The sequence below is a fragment of the Nicotiana tabacum genome, chromosome 17 (genome assembly GCF_000715075.1).
Source record: "Nicotiana tabacum cultivar K326 chromosome 17, ASM71507v2, whole genome shotgun sequence".
NCBI classification, from domain to species: Eukaryota; Viridiplantae; Streptophyta; class Magnoliopsida; order Solanales; family Solanaceae; genus Nicotiana; species Nicotiana tabacum.
The window spans coordinates 100,333,553-100,355,880 of record NC_134096.1 but is presented as its reverse complement, the minus strand read 5'-3'; the positions used below and the strand labels follow the sequence as shown (position 1 = coordinate 100,355,880).

Here is a 22,328-nt window from a genome sequence, read left to right as displayed (position 1 = left end):
GTGGATACCATTGCCTATGAGGGCAACAGAAGCAGCGCAGGACCTGGGTATAAAGAGTCAACCCATCCTATTTCAATCCCAATATCCATGCTATCATCTAAGAATTGTAATCCGTCTATGTCAATGGTGATAAGTGACTATCGTGGTCCTGATGTTGCTGGCGTTATGGCGGCGTGAGCTGATATGCTGCAAGCTGTTTAACCTTCGTTCAGGAAGCAACTTCTGAAAATGGAAGGATCTGCGATTGGGGTAATTGAATTCCAATATATTGAGGTGGAAGAATCCAACGTCAGAGCTCTCTTGATCAGACTTCATCAAGTCAATTTAACAGTCTATTATACGTTTGGTACACCTATTTCAATGATTTTCACAAATTAGGAGTGCAGGACTCCTGTCATTATTATCTTTATTCACTTCAGCTGCATGACTGAATATAGGACATCCCCATCTGAAGTTAAATTACAAAGCTTCAAATTGCTCTTAAGATAAATAAATTCAACAGACAGTCGAAGCTAGTTGCTCATTTAATACTGTTACTGTCAAGATAACTACAAATATTTACCGTATCAAAATACTAATATGCCGCAACGATGCAAATGACTAATAAACGGTAGGCAACTGTCTAGACGGGTAAATCATTCGCGACATACATCAATAGATTTAGTACACTGATGCAGTAAACAAAAGAACTAATTGAAGATAGCATATTTGCATTGACAATTATTCACAGCATCAAGAATGATGGAAACAAAACTCGGGGGCTCTTTGTGGGTTCACTCGCAAAATCATTCCAATTACTATACGAGCAATCTGTGTATACAGTGGAACAAGAGATGCATCTACAAAAGAATATTTGACACACTCAACTCAACCAAAAATCTTGGGAATACAACATCGAACCAAGAAACAGCCCCCGACAAGTCTGCAGTATTTCCCACATCTGAGTGAAGCATGTACATAACACTCACATTGACTGAACCCAGAAGGCCAGAAAACACATCAACAAGACACTTCTGATAGATCAGTTTTTCCCGCCACTGATTGCAGCATGTACATAATCCTCACATCGACTGAACCCAGAAAGCACATCGCCCAAAACACCAAGAATATCAAATGCCTCCTGGAAGTTCGTCGCCGATGTCATGTCATCAAGCCACGATAATAGTTCCGAGGAGAAATCTGCCATTTCCTTCACATTTAATAGTCTATCTTTCATGACGACCTCCCAGCCTTCTAATTTTCTGCTCTCGTCATCCTCTTCGACATTCTTAGAAGTACCTTGGGTTCTCAAGAGGGTCATACTAGATGATTTCTTGACCTTGAAAAAGCGCTGCAGCTGTTCTATCAAACCAGTGTAGACAAGCATCGGGTGGATAGTTGAGAATAACTCAACTGACCCCCCAGCCTCAGAAGCAGATGCACTTGTACTTCCTGACTCTGGTTTCAAAGCCCCAGACAGATTGCGTGAAGAACGAGGCACAGGCCTACCATGAGTCCGCTGGATATATGCATGGTATATACCTCGTTGTAAAAAGGAAGAGCGATGCTGCAACCACGACTCATAGGATTCTGAAAGAAGTGAGGTAACCATCATGAATTGGACAGTTTCCTCTGTACCAGCAGAAGTCTGAGTTCCAGCAGTAGTGGAGGCTCTGGATTCTGATGCGGGAGAACTTAAATAAGTTGAGATAGACTTAATCATGATATGCCGCTGAGAAGAATCATGATCAAGAAGGTGACGAGCCATTTGCATCATGAAAGGCAAAAATCGAGCATTACTCTCTTTTCCACCACCTCTGCAATCTGCACTAAATAAAGCACCAGTTGCAAATCGAGCAAGCATCTGCAAGTCACCCAAAACAGATTTGTATTTGCATCAACAGTCTATATTTTAAGAACATTCACCTACCTCATTGTCAAAAAAACCCACTAATCCCTCGACCCCGTCCACAAAGAAAGGGAATGATAAAAAAGAAAGGAAAACAGGGAAGGGGGGGGGGGGGGGAATGTAAACATGGAAAGGAATAACGAAAAATGGCAGCTCACCAGAACAATGTCGTAAGTTAACAACCGGAGCCGACTTCCATCAGCACGCCCAAGAGCATTGAGGTAATCCCAGTATTGATCAACATATCGTATATATTGGCCCATTGGTACTGATGGACCTCTCACTGGGAATAGATTATTGCATAGTGTCTCGTTGTTTCTTAGGGCTGCTCCGTCCCATTCTTTTTTAGGATTCCTTAAGGCTGCATCTGCTCGTTTAGCCTCCTGATGGCACTGAAAATGTATGATGTTGAAATGGCTGACTGTTGTGTAAACACAGTCTCCACGAGCATTTCCAGAGCTTCCAATACCAAGGTTAACCCGTTTACTATAAGTGTAAACGCCAAGCAAGTCTGTAGGGCGCAAGCGGTAGCCTTCACGACAAACCATGCAAGCCAATCCTTCCTCCTCCTCGTCCTCAACATCTTCCAAACCTTCCAAGACTGGTTGAGCAACAACAATACGTTCACCACCATCTGAGGACAGTTCTTGCCGCATACCAAGTCCCTGGTATAGAAAACGAGAAAAAGCTCCATAGTTATGATATTGGCAACTGAAACAACTTTAGAGAATCTATATCTCAATTAGATATTAGATGTTGCATCCTGGACAAATCTCTAAGCTTCATTAAACAAAACTCAAGAAACACATGAATGTAAAGAAGCATATCGCCACTAGATCAAAAGATATTTTTACAAGAACCAATTAGATGCTTGACAGAAAACATATCAGAGAGTTAAAAGATCAAGTTGGGGAAAATACCACAGCTGCTACAAAGAAAGTGAAAAATTACCAAATGACATGCTGTGCCACAACTATTCTCTGTTTTAGCATCTGCATATAACAATATGAACTGCCTATGCACGTTGAAGGAGTCCTAGCTTCAACTTCAATTGCTTCCTAAAAGATAGATAATGCTTCTAAGCTTCTCTAATATCTCTGCAGCACCTCAATTGTCTTTCTCAGTTCTTACATAAAATAAACTGAACTTTTATCTTCCAGCTTAAATATATATTTAGTAACATGTTTCAGGTACTTAAATATATTCTAAGTATTACTCCTGTTGTGTCTATTCCCCTCGGGATCTCTAGTGCGGGGAAATGCTTTGATGCCAAAGAGGAGACTATTGATATGCAGTTTTGCTGGAAGACGCTTTCATACCAAAGAGGAGGCTATTGATATGCAAATTTTCTGGGAAGATTTGACCATAAAATATGCTTCAGATGAAAACGGGCAGTCTTTTATCATTACTAAGCAACAGATCAAAAGTATTAAGCCAAGACAAAGATGAAGACGCAAAGGACATTAACAAACAGTATAGTGGAGCGAAGTGCAAGTGGTATGACAAGGAACCTGCAGCAATTCTGTTCTCTTCCTCAATGCTCGTCGCCTCATCTCATCCCGCGTTGCATGACGTAGTTGGTGAACTTTCTCGGCTAAGAACCCATCACCATTTCCCTCCTTATCAGAAAGTGTGTCCAACAAGTTTTCAGCCCTGGCTCCAATCTCATTTTCACCTGAGACACCCTCCAAAGCATGAAGCAATGGCAAGATTCCTCCTTCATCTATGCACTTTTGAGTGGCCAAATGGCCCATGGACAAACCCCTCAGCATGGATAAAATAAGAGGAATAGATGGGAACTTTAAACCCGATGTCCACTCCACAGTTGATTTGAAACCAGCCTGTCCAGTGAAAGCAAAACTTTCTTTTAAATGGCTGACTGCAGCCCCAGTAATCCCCTTTTCCAGTATAATATCCTTCAACCTCTCTCCACAGGAACTTGTCTTGAGCGATTCTGAAACTCTAACAAAATTCTCCAGGGTGTATTTTTGCTTTGAGGCTTGCTGTGCAATTGTTTCATCTTTCATATTGTCTTCGTACAGTTTTTGCAGCCTATCAAATTCGCACCAATTCTGCAAACACGGCTCAAAATGATGCACAAGAGCTTCCATTGCTGCAGGCTCCCCGTAAGTCAAGTAAGGCAATATTCTTGCAACCATCTCAGTGTTCCTCTGCTGCTTATTTGACTTTTTAAGTCCAGATGGATGGGATAATCTTTCAAGGAAAAGTAGTACAATTTTCTTGGCCTGTTCACCAACACCTGCTTCATCACTGGAGACTACATTAACGCCTGAAGTAATGCTGATGTTATCACTCTCATTTGCTTCTAGCGTTAAGCTCTCCACAATCAAAAGAATACCCTCAGCTGGTTCCATGGCATCCACAAAGAAAGCACGCCTAGCTGTCTCAAGAAGTAAGCCTAAAGCACCCAGCTTTAGCAATGCTTTTCGGTTTTCTCTTATCTTGCAACAAAGCATGAGCAAATTAAGCACTGCAACCAACTGCTCTTGATTGGACTTGAAATCATCTTGCAATCGCTGCAAAATAAACCAGTAGAAAGACATGAACAAGGTCATAAACAGAATGTCATTATCCATTCATCACCAGTATGTAATTTGTTTAAGCTACAGAAATGAATATCTTTCCTGGGGAGTTCCTTCAACTCAACAACCCAAATACACTCCAGTTCCAACAAGAGGAAATAAAACTGAAAGAAAAGGGAATACCAGACAACAAAAGAACTACTAGAAGGAAAATGAGCTACATGTATAAAAAGAATAACCTGCTAAAGTTTGGATCAATACTTATACCTGAACCATTCCTAAAAGAATTTCCAGTCCACCACATTCCCGCACTGCGCCAGCTATGGCAAACTCCACCTCTGGATCTTGGGTCTCCTCTCTATCCTCATCAATTTCTTTAATCATGGGCTCAGTAGCTTCACCATCTAATCCCTGAATAGAAGATAGGGGAACTGTTAAGTGTATCAAAGAAGCTATAAGAATGCCGATTACGCATAGACGTAAATCAAAATTTCGAAGGACAGAGAAAAAAAAAACATAACAGAAAGCCATGGGAAGAACCATTTTTTCTTTTAAGGTTTCATCAAGTACATTCTACAATAAAATGGCAGCGAAAAGAACAAGAGAACCTGTAGTCGGTAGGTCACTGTCATTGGGGCACAATCTCTGACTGATACAGCAGCACTGGAAGAAAGTGAAGTTGCCGCGGCAACTACACTTGCAGACTGACTACTGGATTTCTTCCACACTTGCTCAAAGACTTGAGCAATACTCAAATCCAAAGAAATAATATTCCCAGCTACTAGCAATTCCATGCCATAATCATCTTCAATAAGACCTAAGAGATCAAGCTGTTGGCAGATTTTATTTTTGACATCACGCATCAATGGACCAATTTCAGCACTCGAATATGGATTCTTTGTCATCGATCCCCTCATAAATTCTTCCTGTGTATGAGCCTTGTTCAAGATCAAAAGATACACAGGCTCTGGTTTTGAGGGGCTAATCAGATTGCAGAGCTGCTCCAAGATGAACTGCTTGTAAAGACAAAATAGAACAGTGTAAATCCACTGATTAAAATACTATGCACCAAACAGATAGTGGAGGAAGACATCGAAATGATTCCCTATATAACCAAAATATATAGGAACCCAGGCAGTTATCAAGTATACTGCAAAAGGAAAAGTAAGGGCTCCGCTCTGCCTTATAAAATGGGTCCTTCCCAATATCAACTAAAGAGCAAATATTACAGCATTATGCTTTACACTAACAAAAGATGTGAACTGATTCTCATCTGGAGCTGGGAATATCTGATGCAGAACCTTGAGAAGAAAGAAATTCAAGAGATCATGGACAAACTGTTCCATTGGCATTGAAATTACCATCCTTAATTAAGTAGCTTGGCATGTACAATCTGATTCTCCAGCAAAAGAGGAAATCAGATCTCCTACGCACTTTTCTATTGTTGTGCCCAAAATAAACCGAAGAAGAAACAGAAAAGCAATAGTTGGAAATCACTTCAAAGACCAGAACACTTTACTAATATTGCAACTTTTTTCTTTTGGGAAAAATTAAGAAATTCATTACGTACCAAAGAAGTTCGCCCTCTATTCTCATCTCGGTGAATTTGTAGACCAGAGATGCATGCCTGGATGAACTGACGTTTATTTTCATTACTTTCTAGCAAAAGACTATCAAGAAGATCTTTGAGAAGTCTGTTACAGTCATTTATTAGTTTTGTCTTCTGCACAACCAACCCCCTAATCACAATGAGAGCCTCAAGAACCTCGGAAAGCAAATGCTCTCTCATGAATCTACAAGTGAACAGTCAAGAAAGATTGATCAGCAAATATGTCAGCAGTGAATAATTCAATATATTAAGAATGTGAAGACTACTTGCCTGGATCTGATGTTCGGAACCTCCAAAAACTTGCCAAGGAGCTCGATAAGTTTATGAAGAATAAAGCCCTGAGATATGTCAACATGCAGGCTCCTCTCCAACTTTTCAACATTAACCAGTTCCTGAGTGATCAACTTACATATTGTTGTCAAGCAACCACGCACCGTCAAGAAAAGACGAGCATCCTCTGAGTCTATCATTTTAAACAGCAGTTCAAAGTACTCAGCAGCATTTTCTCCAGCAGCAAGAGTTGCCGATAACAAAGACATGAGCAAGTTTAGCAAGCGAAACCGTCGTGATGAACTCTGGCCACAGAGTAAACTAATCAACATACACATCTCTGACCTAATAGACTGCGAACAAGCACTCAGTATGAGTTCTGTAACCCATGAGCCCAGTTCAAATGATGATATCTCATTTCGATCTGTCTTTGAAACACGTCGCTTCCACTTGAGAAGATATTTCAGCGCCAGGTAGTCCTGCCTTTGAAGACGGGATCTTTGACCACTTTTCCCAGCCTGAGAAACCTTATACTGTCGCCTCACAAAATCTAGATAGGAGGCTCCTTTTTCCCACTCTGAATAGCTTAACAGTCGTATATCTTGAGCCTTCTGAGAACCATTCCAACTTTTCTCTGACGACTCTGACATTGACTTACTTCCTCCACTAACAAGGCTGTTAGACCCAGAAACATTTGAACTGTCATCTTTCACTTGCGTGACATGAGAAGATTTTCCTGCTCCTTGCTCTTTGTCAACACCATCAGGCTTTGGAGGAGTACAAGCCTGAGATATGATCCTCAGGCAAGGAAGTATCACATGTTCAGATATTGCAGGATGTTTAGCTCCCACCTTGATAGATGCAAATAACAACTGGAAAACGACCCTTAATCTTGATTCCCAGAATTCATCCGACAATGAGCACACATCAGAAAGCAGGGACAACTCTTCACGTGTAGCCAACGCGATGTCCATGGAGCGGTGATGTTCAAGGCAATACATTACCTTCTTCTGTATTAGACTGTTCAACTCAGCTACCGCATTAGTGTCACCCTCAGAGTAGGCACAAAGAGCTCCTCTAGCTTGGACACGAGCGGTTTTAGGGCCCTGATGGATGTTATTTTCGAACAGCTCAGACAGAACACCAGCAGCAACAAGTTGCTTCTTGGATGCTGGATTTTTTGATAGCACTTGTAATATCTCCAAGCATTGGGTGACAAAAGTGGAAGCACAACCATAGCAACTGTTAGGTACCCTTGAAACAACAAATCTGGAGGCTGGACCAACATTATCTGATTGTTTCTGATGCAAATAATTCATCAAAACTCGCCTCAGACCTTGGAGGGTCTGAACACTCTTACTGACAGAATCAAATGCTGCTTTGCATTTCTCACCATAAAGGACACCAAGAAGAGCAATTTTACGGTTTATCTTGCATGAAGGTCCAGGCAAAGAGACCATCATTTGTTGAACCGAATCCTTCTGCTGAGAATCCATCTCATTTTCACCAACACTAGACACAATCTTCAGCAAAGGTTTTTTGAATCCCAAAAGCTGCTGATATCTACGATGAGCATTTTCCGACTCTGCCTCTATTGCAGCCAATCCCCTCTTCATGTCTTCTTCATTTTCCATGCTATCAAAAGTGAAACTTGGCTTTGCCATAAAATTAAATTCAAAGCGACCATATTTGCTGTATCCACACTCATTGCATAAGAAGGAATCAAGATTTTCATAATTGATGTTCCTGCACTGTCTGCATTGATAAGCATTCTCATGACAATTATTGCAAATACCGTGCTTATCAGTCACAGCCCGACTGCAACGGGGACACTGCAACGGCTCGAGGGACAAAGCTTGAAGATTTTCATAAAATGAATCCAATTCAATCATAAAATTACACGCTGTAATTGGGATGGCAAAATCAACTTTCAGCTCAGTTTGATTAAAAGCAAGATGGCAGCTTTTTGCACGCTTCCAAAGGGACCAATTGTTTTTCAACTCTGACAAGTCAGCCACGGGCCTGTTATTGTAATAAAGGTTCAGAACTTTCACTGACTTGGATTTACGAGCATCATGAACATTCATTGCCACACTCTGAATGGTGTAGCTACCAGTACATTTCACTATGATGCGATTGTCAGTAAACTTCGTTTCTGACTTCAAACTTTCAAGCTTCATCCTACTATACGGAACCTCGGGGGAGCTGCAGGCTACACAAGGCTCACTCTCAAGGTAGTAACCGTCAAATTCCACCAATCCACTCAAAGTGTTGTATATTCGAGAATTTGGATGGTTCGCCAAAAGCTCGTTTTGTGAATGAAGTGTGTCAAATATGCAACTAATCACATTGGCAGTCAAGCATTTGTCAACAACTTCAGCACTCTGTAGCTTCGCACCATGATCAGGGACCTTCCCTAGCAAGAATGTAACAAGTTCTGTATATTCAATGATGTTCTGCCCATACATTGGTAAAGATTTTACCTTCTGCAAAAGTGCAGTTAACAATGTTTCTCTGAATGCCGGGTTCCCGTGATGCCATACACCGAGGAGAACTGATTTGGATTCTGAGCGCACAGCGCTTGAATTCCATTCCAATAAATAGCAGTCAATAAATTGTTTCAACACATCACCACCTTTTCCAATGAAAACATCAACCACTGCTTCCATATCCAACTGAGTTTTCTCAACACCAGATTCATTGTCTTCCCCCTTCTTCTTCTTTTTATATTCAGGGGCTTGTGACCCTAACTTACTCGCAGTTGTTCCAGCTTCCGCTACCTCAGCTTTCTGTGATGAGTGGGTGCTATCTTTCCCAGTATAGAAGGCCAGATTCAGAAGCTTCAATGCCTGAATAACACACTCTTCCCCAAAATAAAATATTCCATTCAGAAGGAAAGGAAGAACATCACCATGCCTTAAACAATACTTTTGCCAATTTCGAGGACGAGCTGCAGCCACTTCAGCCATGGTCGTTAGACACCTTACTATCTTCACATTTCTCTCATACGAGATAGAACTTTGAAATCCACCAGATTTATTTATGTGCTTATAGAGCTTTTTAACTTCAGTTGAGAACTGCCAAGAGTCTCGAACACTGTAGTAGTGTGTCTTACTACCACAGAGATGCAGAAAAAGCCTCCTGGCATACCTTCTAACATAACTGGTGTTAGGATTGTTGATATAGCTGCACAGGACATCCTGATATCCATCTAGCTTCAAATCCTTACCAGAAGTCATCTTGTGGAGCTTCTCTTTCTCCCCAGCCTTGTCGTGCTTTTCTGGTCGTATCAAGCTATAGAGCAGACGGAAAGTGTTCTCCAACAACAGCCTATGGTAGTCCACAAATATGTCTGCACGGTGTGATTTTGCATACGAGTCTGAAAAGAATGGAGAGAAGTTACCCGCAGGCACTTCCCTGCGGATTGTCAACAAAGCACCACAACCAGAAGCCGTGTTCAACCCAGAAGATGGATCAGTGCTAATAGGTGGAGATTTAAAAACTTGAGTTAGCTCCTGTAGAATGTTCATCAGATAATTGACAAATGCTTGCTGCCTAAGATGGCTACAAGCACGAAGTAAATGGGAGATGAAGTCAATTTTCTCTTGACCATCTAAGGTAGGTGAAACAGCAACACAAGTGGAAGGTGAGATATGCAAGGCAGCTTTGTCATGCGCATCAGTCACACCACCAGATTTATTTGCCGAACCATCAGATCCTGGTTGGTGCCAGTTTCGCAGCATTAAGGTAAAGAACATAAGTACCAGGATTGTAACTTCTCCAAACGGGGTACGGCTTCTGGCTACGAAAGGTTTATTCAGATTTATCTCATCCAAAAACCACTTTATCAAATTCTCCAACCCTATGCTTTCAGGTTCTGAACTGTCAGCAAAGGGTCCACCAACCGCTGAAGACAATCTGTAGAAGAGCTGCATGACTGGAATAGCCCCAGTTCCTGAAGTGGTTTCCATCCATCCTTTCAGTTGCTCAAGTAGTTCAGAAAGAAGAAGAGAGTTAACAGCTCTTTTGGATGCAGAAATAGTAACAGGATCAAGTATCGACGGTGAAAACTCTTCCGATTCATTTGGTTCCAACTCGTGGATTGATGGCGCAGAATTTTGCACACCAACATCAGATGCAACTGTCAACAAACCTGGATCACTTAAATCATCAGTAGAGAAATGAATTTCACTTCCCTCACCACCAAATGTTTCCACTTCAATTGGAATAGCTGTCATAGGATGATCTCTAGAATGCGGTGGTGGGAGACGGTCTGCATCTAGCACTTCATAGCATGCCTCACACAAATCGAAATCTGGGCAAACAGTACAGTGCCATCTTCGCCTTAGGATAGGAACAGTAGAGCAACCATCGCAACAGTATTGAACAGATGATGTGATGGAGTCTTCTTCAACCATGACCTGAGTACTTCCACTAGCTCCAGCGGAAGCATCAACTCGCGTAGGAACACAGGATGGGTTCTCCACGTCATCAGTACCTATCATTGTTTGCTTTGGGAACGGAACCTGAAGGAATCTTGAAGATATAGCCAAGCTGGAACCAAAGAATTGAAGATTTGGAGACATAAGTGAATGAAAATGGGAATATCACAGTTATGCTTTCAAAGAAATTGGTTCAAGAGCTATAACAACCTGCTAGAAGTTTGAACAGCCTCATTGGTAGAGAACAACAGTTTCTTAAACAATGAAACAGCAGGTGCAACAGAAGACCTGCCTCCGTCTTTTCCATGCAATGCTAAGCACTCGGCGTAACAGTAAATAAGTTCGACGGACGATACAACAATATTGTTCATAGTCTGTGTGTCAGGTTGCTCTATGTCTAAAATTCCCCAAAGGACGTGCATAAGTCCATCAACCACTTCAGAACCTACATTCAAAAGAATAAATAAGGAATTGCCCACGCAAGGAAGCCCCAAAATTTGTTTTGTGAAGGTAAAATTCGCAATGTCATAATCAATTGCAGCATAAATGTCGGCGAAGGTCAGTAAACCATGCAGAATAAACATAACAATCGCTCACCAGATAGAAGACAACAGTGACAAGAGCGCATGTGAACGTTTATTTTTTATTTTATTTTATTTTTTTTTGGGGGGGGGGGGGAGAAGAGAGAGGGTGCATGAGCACAAGGGAGGGGTTCAAAATTAGTGAAAGAAACAATGCCCTAACTTCATTATTTTGACCCTAGTCAGATGGTACCCCGTCCAAGGGCTTGGAAACACTGGACTCTATTGTAAAGAGTAGCTGTAAACCAAAAGAACAAGAAAAAGTACCATTCATCTCAAGAAAAGAGGCAAGGTTTGAGCGACGATGCAGCGCAATCTTGGAAACCACGCGCATCTGTGCAGTAAATTCCTCAATTATCCACCCAGCAGTGGTCCCATCGACACCAAGTTTTAATGAGAGCATGGCAGTGGATTTCACGACACCAGCCAGGCGCATGGCATCCTTAACCTATTCAGATACAAATTTCTGGTCACATTAAGATATTTAACATAAATAGAGAAAAAGCAAGATTAATTCACTCATTTCACACATATAGTCCGGGCAGTTACTTGGTAATATATCTCCCTCTTTGGGAAGACGGCTTGCAGGACACGATTGGCAGCTGCCTGCAACAAAGGCTCTCTGTCACTTTCAAATATAACTTCTAACAAGGGCTTGCACCTCAATTTGCTCAGCTCCCCCTTAGCTTCCTCAACTTTTGAGCATCCTTGCGGTTTGCACAAAGAGTAGATTCTTGACAAGAGCTTCAATCCAGCAGCCACAACCAGCTCCTGCAGTGGTGCAGACTGTGTTGCACGACACTTCCTCCTAGATCCAGCAGGCCACGAATTACAACCAAGTACACGAGCCTCCATGTCCAGAACAGCATCCATCTTTTCTTTCCACCCAAATTCATCCTTAGCTCGGCCATAAATTTCTAAGGAGTCTATTCGGGGTAAAGCAGCTCCACTGAATGTTGGTCCAACAGAGATTGTAAATTCTTCATCAGCAAGAAGTGATTCGGCGACTGTAAATGCAACATCATACCAAGAACGCATTCCCTCATCTAATTTTATCACTCTCTGAAATACAGTAATCTCAGAAGGTATGTGATTCGCAGATGTGTTACCCACATGCAATCGCAGACCGACCATGACAAGGTCGGGATTCGAATTGGAAACAGCTATCTGGAAAAATGGCACACATTATAAAGCTGAAATATACAGAGCTATGACCCAGATTCCCGAGTAAAGTGCATCAAAAGCTAGAATACTAATTTAAAAGAAAACGACAACGACGACAAAAAATGCAACATTGGGGAAAGTAAAAACCAAAACCAGAGAGCTCACAGGAATATCAAACTGTACAAGTAAGAATAATATTGTATTAAAATGTTAGTATTTCTCTCCTTGAAGATAGTAACCACTCATAAAAAGGTAGAGAAGGCTGAAAAGTGATTCCTAATTGTGTTATCCACATTGCCAAAAGAGCGAAAACTGCTGAATTCATATTCCTGGAATGATCCTTGTCTACTTTTCCCCAAGTTTACCATATTCTCCAAAAGGAAAGGATGAATGCATATTCCTGGAATGATCCTAGACTACTTAGCCCAAGTTTATCTCATATTCTCCAAAAGGGAACAACAAGTTCTTAAAACCAAAGTTCACTAACATCACCAGTTCAACTCACTTCTGAGAATACCAGCTACATATTTATATGTTAATTCAGCTCTCCCCATCAATTATTACTTATATTTTTATCCTAGTTGATAAAATATATAAGAGTTTGCGCACTGCTTCTTGACAAACAGATTTGAAGCAATTACAAAGTGAAATTGAAACAATTGCAATGTCAGAACTGCAAAGATGCACAAAGCATCTGTTAAACAAAAAGCATGGAGAAGGGTAAGTTATACGTGCATGTTACGCTTCTTTTACACCAGAACATTATCAACTTTGTCCAATCACTTGAGTGCAAAACTCAGACCGCTCCCTAAGGAATAGACCCTAGAAGCTAGAAAAAGGTTTACCCTAAGCATTTGTAATAATTGGTTTCATTGCTATCCCTGGTATAGAAAATGGCAATACGGTTATGATTAGTGTTGAACTGGTTTAGCGTACAGTGGATAATGGTGATGCTACACCGTTGGGCCTACGGAAGAAAGACGAGAAGACGCAAAGCATGGGATGTTGCCTGACTAGCTCTTATGTGGGTTTCATGGAAAGAGGAAAGAAGAGCCTTTGATGGTGTGCAGAATGGCTTTGTAGATACAAGGAATAACCTCTTGCTTCTAGTTTCCTTTAGGTGCACCCATGAGGGGTTCCAGTCTGTACAGAAGATAGGTTGCACTCATAAAGAACCATGTTTATGTGTAGGCTCTCTACTTGATATACTTTTTTGTATGGAAAGTTTTTCATATTAATGAAATTATTTTACCTTATCCCAAAGAAAATAGTAAATGCAATCACACAAACAATGATATCCAATTCAATGGATTCGTTTAATCTTAAAGTGAGTCCATATAACTATGCACGTAAGCCTTACTTCTTGGTTTCGTCCAAACTTCACCTGTCTCTTTCCAGTAAATAACTTCAGCTAAAATTTTATCAAAACACTAGCACTTCAACTCACTTAGAATTCAACAGGCAAAAGCAGGGATAACAACCTCATATAATCATGTTCTCATCTCTCCCAAATCTCCTGGTTTGTATAGTCAGACCACCAAACACAAAAGCTAGGACAGGCAAAAATCACTTAACTCCGACTTTGGCATTTTCATATGTGAAAGATTTTCCACTTAAAGAATGAATCTCAAACAATCATGTCTAGAGAGAGGAAAATTTAATGAATTAGGAGACAAATATAACAGAAACAACAAGAAATTAATACCTTGAATCCTCCGGGGGTAGGACTCTCTAAAAATCCATCTTCAGAAGCCAGGGTTTGTTTAGCTAACTCAGAGTCACCATTCCTGATAGCATCACTGCTCAGCTTCACATCTTGCGTTATACACACAGTTTTCTCAAAAAAATCAAGTGGAAATTCTGGTTTTGCACCTCCATAAGCCTTATTATTGAGTATCCCAGGGCCAAGCTTTTTAACCTTATCACTGACAGCACTGACACCAGAGTCTACACCAGCAGGAACATGTGAGTATATCTGAAGGCTTCCATCTTCATGTAAAATAAGACAGTGGATTTTGTCTTTTGACAAAGGCTTATAAGCGGCAACCCCTACAACAGGAGAAGTTGAACCCACTGAATGTCGCAAGTTCTGTACGAGTACTTGACATTCACCAAATGAGACAGCACTTGCGGCATTTGAATTCAAACTTGAGAAGGAAACAAATAAGGCACTGCCACCAAATAAATCTCTCCACCGGTGCAATCCTGCTGACCGAAGTTTACAGTCTGTTTCATTCTCCAATATGGCAGAGACCTCAGTTAAAGAAGTTGCATCTGGATTTACTCGGCCAACCAAGGTGGTCCCATCTTGTAAGGACAGAAAGAGTAACCGATGCATTGATGAAAAATATAAGGAGGAACCTTTCGCATGTCTCTCTTTACCCTCGATTTGCATGATTTCCTTCAATGGCTTGGCCCCAACATTCCCTTTTGTTGACAACTCCAACCTGTACAAGCTACCATGTTCTGAAAGGACAATCAGAAACATCCTACCCTGTGAAGCCACAATGAGTGCAGCATCCATAATCATGCCATCAGGCAAAGTGAAATAGTGCACAGGACTAATGTTGTCAAGGGATAAATCATATATTTTAACAAATTTGTTAGTGACCACCATTAGCTGAACTTGAGATCCAGGGACCCAGTCTACATGTTTGATATAAGCACCTTGTAGAGCGAGTTCAATGGCTAAACGATCACTCACCTCACCTCGATGATTTACTGTGAGAACCTGGCAATCTTCATAGCCAGCCACCGCAAGGTAATTTTCCACAAGTGGATTGAAAATGAGATTTACAATTTCAAAACGGACAACATTCTTAGAAAGAGGCTTCACATTGGTCTTGTCTGCAGTCACAGGAGCAACAGTAGCTTGTCCAATAAGCTGTCCAACATCAAATATGGCTACCTTGTCACCTTCTCCAACAGCAAGCCGACCTCGTGTGCTAACACTGAGCAAAGATTTAACAAGAGAACCACTAGCCAAGTGGGATTTAAGTTCTTTGGCATTTGAATAATCAGCCTTTATCTTCAAATCTAACGATCCACTTTTATATGCCTTCTTCAATTGCAAAAGATCAACACTGTTACAAAGTACTTTCTCATCACCCAGGAAAATTTTCCTCTCTCTCGAAAGGCTAGAATCTCTCCGGCTTGTAATAGAAGGCAACAGTGAAGAGCAAAGTCTCACAACACAACTTTCAAGATCAAGTTCGTCTAATAAGATCGGCATCCCATCTTGAAGGTCCTTTGGAATAGACATCTTGATAGAGTTGTCTGCTTCCACCAAAACATCCTCATCAATATCTGAATCACTGTCAGGAAGTTGATCTCCATTTTCCGTGAAAGGCAGAAAAGACTGGAAGTTACTAGCACCACGACTGGCTGTGTTGTTACTTCCAGCGAATTTTCGAGGTTTCAGACATTGACAATTGCTACCACGAACACCTCCTGCACCACAGTCACAGAAGAAGCGACTGGACCTAGAATAAACCACACGATGACCTCGGTGACAAACTTTTGCACAAACAGAGCAACAGCCTTTGGACACAGTCAGATCACATGTATAGCAGAAGTACCAATGTTGTTCCATAAAATTGCTACCACTAGATGTAAATGTACAAACTTTAGAGGCGAGGGCCCTTTCACTGTTATTATCTTCCTCTTCATCCTTGTCCAGGCTACCGTTCTCGCCATCAGATGTTCCATCATCCTCATCTTCATCAACAGAAGTTGCATCACACTCAATTGCGGACGCACCTTGACTGGAAGAAAGGACCACAGCATCAGCGTTCTTCCTGGAACATACAGATCTAGTAGGTGCAGACCCCACCGCAGAACTACTGCTAGAGATAGACTTTACAAAAGATCGTTCAGTGGCACTTTTGGCAGAGCAGCAATCACTCAAGACACTTGCAAAGAAACCAAAGAGATACTTCAGCCCTTGAAGCAGATTCTCATCATCAGCCAGCTTCTCAGTCAGCAACATCGTCTGCCGCATAAGTTGCTTGATTAAACTTTCAACTCCACAAAGCTGAACAAGAAAATTGAAATAACATTTGGCAACATTGAACTCAAATAGCAGAAAAGCCTTATCAAGTGAAATCAGCATAGATTTCACCAAATGCTTATGTAGTTCCTGCGAAAGGATTCCAGAAGACAGAGACAACAGGCATGTGATGAAATTCATAGTTGATTCTCTTAGAGAAACTGAAGCTCCTGTTGCACATGCAACTCCACTAGATTCTTCAGTCACAGATCCTAAAAGCCTGGTTTCAAGCCACTTTGACAGGTAGACCATGTCCATGTGAAGGAACTTCTTCTGCAACTTCTCTTTGACATGAGCATACATATCTCCAGATAAAAGATCAACAAAAAAGTTAAGAACCCTTATATTGACCTGCTCAGAGTTGCATCTGTCTAGAGCATCAACCAGAACCAACAAATCACCGCGTTGTGAACCATAAAGATCCTTAATCTGTTTGGAGCCGTCCTCAAGAGAGAGAAAGTATTTCAAAACCCCAGTACCAGAAGGCTCTCTTTTTAAGCTTTCAACAATATCAATTACCTTGACAACCAGAACTTCATAAATGCCGCTAATATCGCCACCATCTCTCTCATTGACACACCTTAAAAACTCCTCCATGTCCTTTAATACGAATAAGCTACTGTAGTCAACTCCTCCGGAGCCTTCGGTCAACCGTTGGTAAATAGCATTACATTTTCCATGAAGGTCTTCAAATATACTGTCACACTTGATCCTACAGACCAATTCAAGAATCTGAGAGATGGCCTGTGTCTCCAAGCAAAGAATTCCTCCAGCATCAATGACCTTCATTAGCCCATCTATACAATTTACGACTCCTGCAACATTAAGGATAGACGAAAGCAGAGTTCCACTTGGAGGTTGAAGAAGACAGGGGAATCCATGCAGCAAAGATTCCCATAAGATTTTAGAATGACTTCCTAAAGATAACTTGTCAAGAGCAGTATCCAGCCTTGACAAAGTTCCATAGAGAGGCTTATACTGGCATGGATCAGAACCCATCTTCTCAAGGAGTTCGTCCTGCTTGCATTTGTCAAAACCAGCATGCACAAATGACATTGCAGGTGAAAGTCGGTTGGGCGAAAACTGATCACCGTCGATCGTCATAATTAAAGCTTTCTGATAAACTTGTAGGTATCTCTTCAACAAAGATGACAGTACTCTAATCAACCGCTCAACTTGATTTGTACCAACTAAAGTAGAAATAACACCTTCAGTGAACGCATAAAATTTACCATCTCTTGATGTCTGCTCTGGTAACATGGGAACAGCAGAAGCTAGTGACTTATCCATGCAGTGTCCAATAGTACCAGCAGTAAGCAACGAAAGTGACAGAGATAACCAAGATCCAGACCTTAGAAAATACCATCCGCGTTCTCCCACATCCTCTGATACGTGTAAATCATGCAACCGCTGAATCAAATCCAACAACACAACAGAAAGATGACTATAGTTAATTTTCCCCATTTCACCCGAAAATAATTGGCTAAAGTAAACAAAATGTTCAGCATTTGAGAGTTCAGGAACTTCAGCACTAGTTAGCCAACGCTGCAGATGTTCTGATGTGGATTTCACGACTGGTAGATCCCAACAAAGCACAAAAATGTATCTTTCAAGTATCAGGTCCTCCACTTTTTCAGGTTTTTTACCTTCCCAAAACCTCAGAATCCTGGAAAAAGAGGCACATATGTCATTCCAGGACAAGCCTAGGCATGCTATTGTTGGATCATCTCTACATGCAGATGGAGGAAGAGGAGTGATATCAATCAGATGACTTAGCAAGGCATTGCAGGTAGGTGTTTCTTTAATGAATCCACCCATCACACCTTCAAACAAAATTGAGACCCAAGATGAAGCACGACTGCCACTGACACAAGGCCTCAATCTTGAAAAGGAGGCTTCCCTCAGCTTGGTCCTGAACTCCAAAAGCAGGGATGATGGACAAACAAGGGGATAAAATAGCATGTGACGAAGCATTACTATCAAACGTGAAATTAATAGAGCCCAACATGACAATTGCGTACTATCAAAACCAGCAGACGGGACAGCAACGGCTTTAAGAGCAGAGAATACCACATTAGCCTGAACAGCCTTTTCCTCTGCTGAAGACAGGTGAAAAGCCATTAGCAGTATCTCCACATGAAACAAAGATGGAAGGATCCCCAGAAGCTCGTCCAAGTTAGGACACTTTGAACATATTGTCTTTGCCTTTTCACGCACAAAATCAGCAAATATATTGTACATTTTGGTCCTCAAGCTGCTGCCAGCAGAATCTACCAGACAGACAACAGCATGCGCAAGTAAACCAAGAGTTAGATCATTGTAAAGAAAAGCACCATTTTCAATAACCAGGATTTTCTCGACAAGTGATTCTTCAACTCGATCAGACAAAGCATGACGCGATAGGAGGTTATGGAACAGATCAAGGCAAATTTCACTGAGATGTCGATGACCAAGTTTCATTTGTTCATTTAGAGCTATCCCAGCATCATGACCTGTTGCATCAGCATCACATCCTTCGGAGCTAAGTACAGAAAGCAAAATATCAATGTGGTAGCTTGTGAATTTTCTGCACCCATCTTCATATACAGGACCACACCATTCAGGTGAAAAAATGCAATCATTCAAAAAGCTGAGCAATTCGGTAGCAGCCTGAATGGGCGTGTTGCTTGTATTTGAACTATGTGCAACAGCAGGTTGATCATACCCATCCACAGATCCTGCTGAGCGACCGCCCTCAGAGAAAAGGTCCCCAAAGAGGGCTTCATCTTCATGGCAAGCAGTGTTTTCAGACTCAGAAGTAACAGATGTTTTGGTGACACTGGAACATGACCTCTCCAATTTAGGCTTCAATTTGACACCCTCAGAGTGAAGGAACAAGAGTAGTTGCATCAGATTATCCACCCATTGGACTGATGGTGAGAATATTATTCTCAAAAGTTCCTCCACTGAGTACTTCTTCAGCAGGTTGACCTTAGCTGAGTGAACCTGACATAAAGGAGGCTCCACCAGTTGGCTGGTACTCACACCTTCAACAGCGAGGCCCTTGTACTCGAATAGCTGATATGTTCTATTCCTGACATCTAATATTAGCTTGAGAACATAAACAACCACACGGGGGCAGTAGGCCAAAGGAGGCCTCGGGTTAACAGCACTATTGTACTTCCACACGTCAGGATCCAAATGATCCAATATTGAAGCTGCGATGCATGCTTGGATGTTTTGAAACACATTGGTGTTGCAGAAAATTGCCTGTACAATTTGAATAAACTCTTCCAGCAACAGCATTACTTGACTTTCTAAGCCACTCTCAACTGCAGGATATCCACTTACGAAATCAAAAGCCAGCTTGAACAGGGTGGGCAATACTTCAGTGAATGAAGCAACAGACTGGAATAACTTGGTATCAAAGTGAGTGTATGAGCTATTTTTAGTAAGACTACCCAGTAACTTGAATACTTTCACACAAAATGAAAATCTCTTCCTCAAATTAGGAATGGCAGATTTCTCATCAGATGGAACGGGAAGTCTTAAAAGGTCCTTGCAAATAGTAACAAGACGATGAACACACTCCAAATGTACAACTGCCCAATGCTGAGACACATTGATCAATTTATTACAATCATAAGGAACAGACTGCCCAAGAGTGGTTGTATTCACATTGTCAGGGTGCTTCCATTCAGAAGCTAACGTCATTAGAAGACTATCAGCTGCTTTCTCTTCCTTTGAACATCTCCCCCCTGCAGAAGCAAACCGGAAAAAAAAAGGTAAAAACACACATTAGAGACCATGTGATTCAACATACAAGGCAGCTTAAAATGGATCCAAGAATACCTTGAAGCATGCATCTCGTATCGTCCTGCCATTTACTAATGTTATCTTCAATTACAGCTATTGGCAGCATATCCATGCTAGCATTAGGCGAACATGGCTGCAACAAATCAAGCTCTTTATCCGTTTCATCAACTAGTGCTATTTCCAGTAGCTGCAGGATATAGCTCTAAATATAGAGAGAACACGAACATTAAATACAGCACAAAATATGGTGCATAAACAACAGCCTAACAAACTTAAAGAACAAATTCCACTACAGTTCCAATACCTGCAGCATTGAATCATCACTGTTGCAAATCCATTTTTCCAGATAGCACAACGCAAACTCTACAGAAAGCTGAATAGCCGCCACAATTACAGGTTCAACTCGCTCAACTGTAATAATATTAAATTAAGTCACACGCATAAAATTTCTCGCAATTAAATCCATGAATACACAAATTATAGTTCTAAGAGTACCTGACAAAGATCGAGTGGAGTTGACGAGTGCAAGTGCGAGGGAAGCGACTGCTTGAATCTGCGACTGATCCCAAAATTGAAGCCCTAACTTGTTGCCATCGCCAGCGACGAGTTCTACGGCTTGCCCGAGAATTGAACAGAGTTTCCGGAACCCTAGATTGAGTGATGAATCAGCGCGAAGTCTTTGAGAGAGATCATCGCCGGAAGAGAGAACATCGACGAGCTTGGCGATCTCAGCCATCACTCTGATTATTATCACAGAGAAATCAATCAGTGCATTACAGTATGATTGATCGGAGAGCAGAGAGCTCTCGCGATTAGAGAAGAAATATAGGAAATGAGATTGAAAATATGCACTAACAGTGTAAGATTTTTATTGAAGTGGGAGGGTTTGGAAGTAGTGTTGATAATTTCTTGGGGAAAATGAAGAAAGTTCCTACGTGTAAATTACTGCCTTATTTCCTCCTGGTAAAGTCATGAAAAAAGGAGAATTACTTGTAATGGCGGTTTAAGGCAAGAAATCGAGAGATGACATTTGGGCACTAGTCGACTTTTGGCTTTAGAAAAATGCGACTTTAGAGTAGCCTCCAAGTCATTCTTTGGAATTTCTTTGTCACCTTTTAGGAAAGTGTGCTGCCGACTGCTCGGGTGATTTGTTGTCCAATAATTCAGCATTAAAATTGATTTTCTTTTATTAAACCGACTTAATCAAAGTTATCTCAAACTTAAGCCTCAAGGTGCAAAAATAAAGAAAAACGTCATGCATCGAGAGGAAAAATAAGAAGGCTACAACTCTTTCGTCTGGTGTATGATATTTTTGGTCCGGAATAATTTGGAAATACAATTGTTTACCAATGTTATTTTGTGGCTTGAATTATTTCTTTATATTTTTAAGAAATCCACAATCCCTATAAATTTAGGAAAACTCATATTCCTAGAAAAACTTATAGTCCTTGTCAAATTGGAAAACCTTTATCTTATAGATTTGGGACTATTTGGGATCTATATATAGTAGTTGTAGTTGGGGAGTCTATAGATTGTATTGTGCTTTTTTTCTCATTCATAGTAAAAAATTCTCTTTGTTTCTGCCCCGAGGATTAGGCTTAGCCGAACCTCGTTAAATCCTTGTGTTGATTTTTCTTCTCTATTTGTTTTGTGTGTGATTGTGTGTTAGTTAACCCACGATCTTCCGCAACAATTGGTATCAGAGCAAGGTTCGGGTGTCTACATATAATTTAGGGTTAAGATGTTGTTACATCTCGCGTTTTCGTATGTTAAAGTTTCATTTTCAGTTTATCGACGTAGACTCGGGGATGAGATTATCTTGAGGTTAACGTATTTATGCTATTTATAACAAGCGATAAGTAAGTGCCATGAAAGATAAAGGGTACACGAATTAAAGAAAATGAATTTCATTGGAGGTTGTCGATTTGGGATAAAATACGGTCCGAGCTATAATACCCGTTATTTATGAACTAGTACCATACAAGATA

At 41.0% G+C, this 22,328-nt stretch overlaps 1 protein-coding gene across 2 annotated transcripts; it reads right to left on the bottom strand.

Annotated features, from left to right (window-relative positions):
* Positions 1–597: 597 nt before the first annotated feature.
* On the bottom strand, positions 598–21,279 carry LOC107802006 (auxin transport protein BIG). Of its 2 annotated transcripts, none has more exons than XM_075234741.1 (14): positions 20,836–21,279; positions 20,645–20,751; positions 20,377–20,542; positions 14,203–20,282; positions 11,883–12,500; positions 11,601–11,781; positions 10,963–11,197; positions 6,311–10,864; positions 6,002–6,224; positions 5,040–5,447; positions 4,699–4,842; positions 3,400–4,425; positions 2,047–2,553; positions 598–1,843 (listed from the first exon to the last, which is right to left on the bottom strand). In XM_075234741.1, exons 1-14 carry the CDS (start codon positions 21,074–21,076, stop codon positions 1,022–1,024), a joined length of 15,312 nt encoding a protein of 5,103 aa, XP_075090842.1. In that variant the 5' UTR covers positions 21,077–21,279; the 3' UTR covers positions 598–1,021. The 2 variants fall into 2 exon arrangements, with proteins under 2 accessions (XP_075090842.1, XP_075090843.1); XM_075234742.1 differs by having other exon boundaries at positions 5,040–5,444.
* Positions 21,280–22,328: the final 1,049 nt, after the last annotated feature.

Coding starts and splice junctions, on each gene's coding strand:
- LOC107802006 (XM_075234741.1), bottom strand. CDS start 21,076: ATGGCTGAGATCGCCAAGCTCGTCGATGTTCTCTCTTCCGGCGATGAT. Junction 20,543..20,644: donor GTGATGATTCAATGCTGCAG/GTATTGGAACTG, acceptor CTCTATATTTAG/AGCTATATCCTGCAGCTACT. Junction 2,554..3,399: donor AGAGAACAGAATTGCTGCAG/GTTCCTTGTCAT, acceptor TTTCTATACCAG/GGACTTGGTATGCGGCAAGA.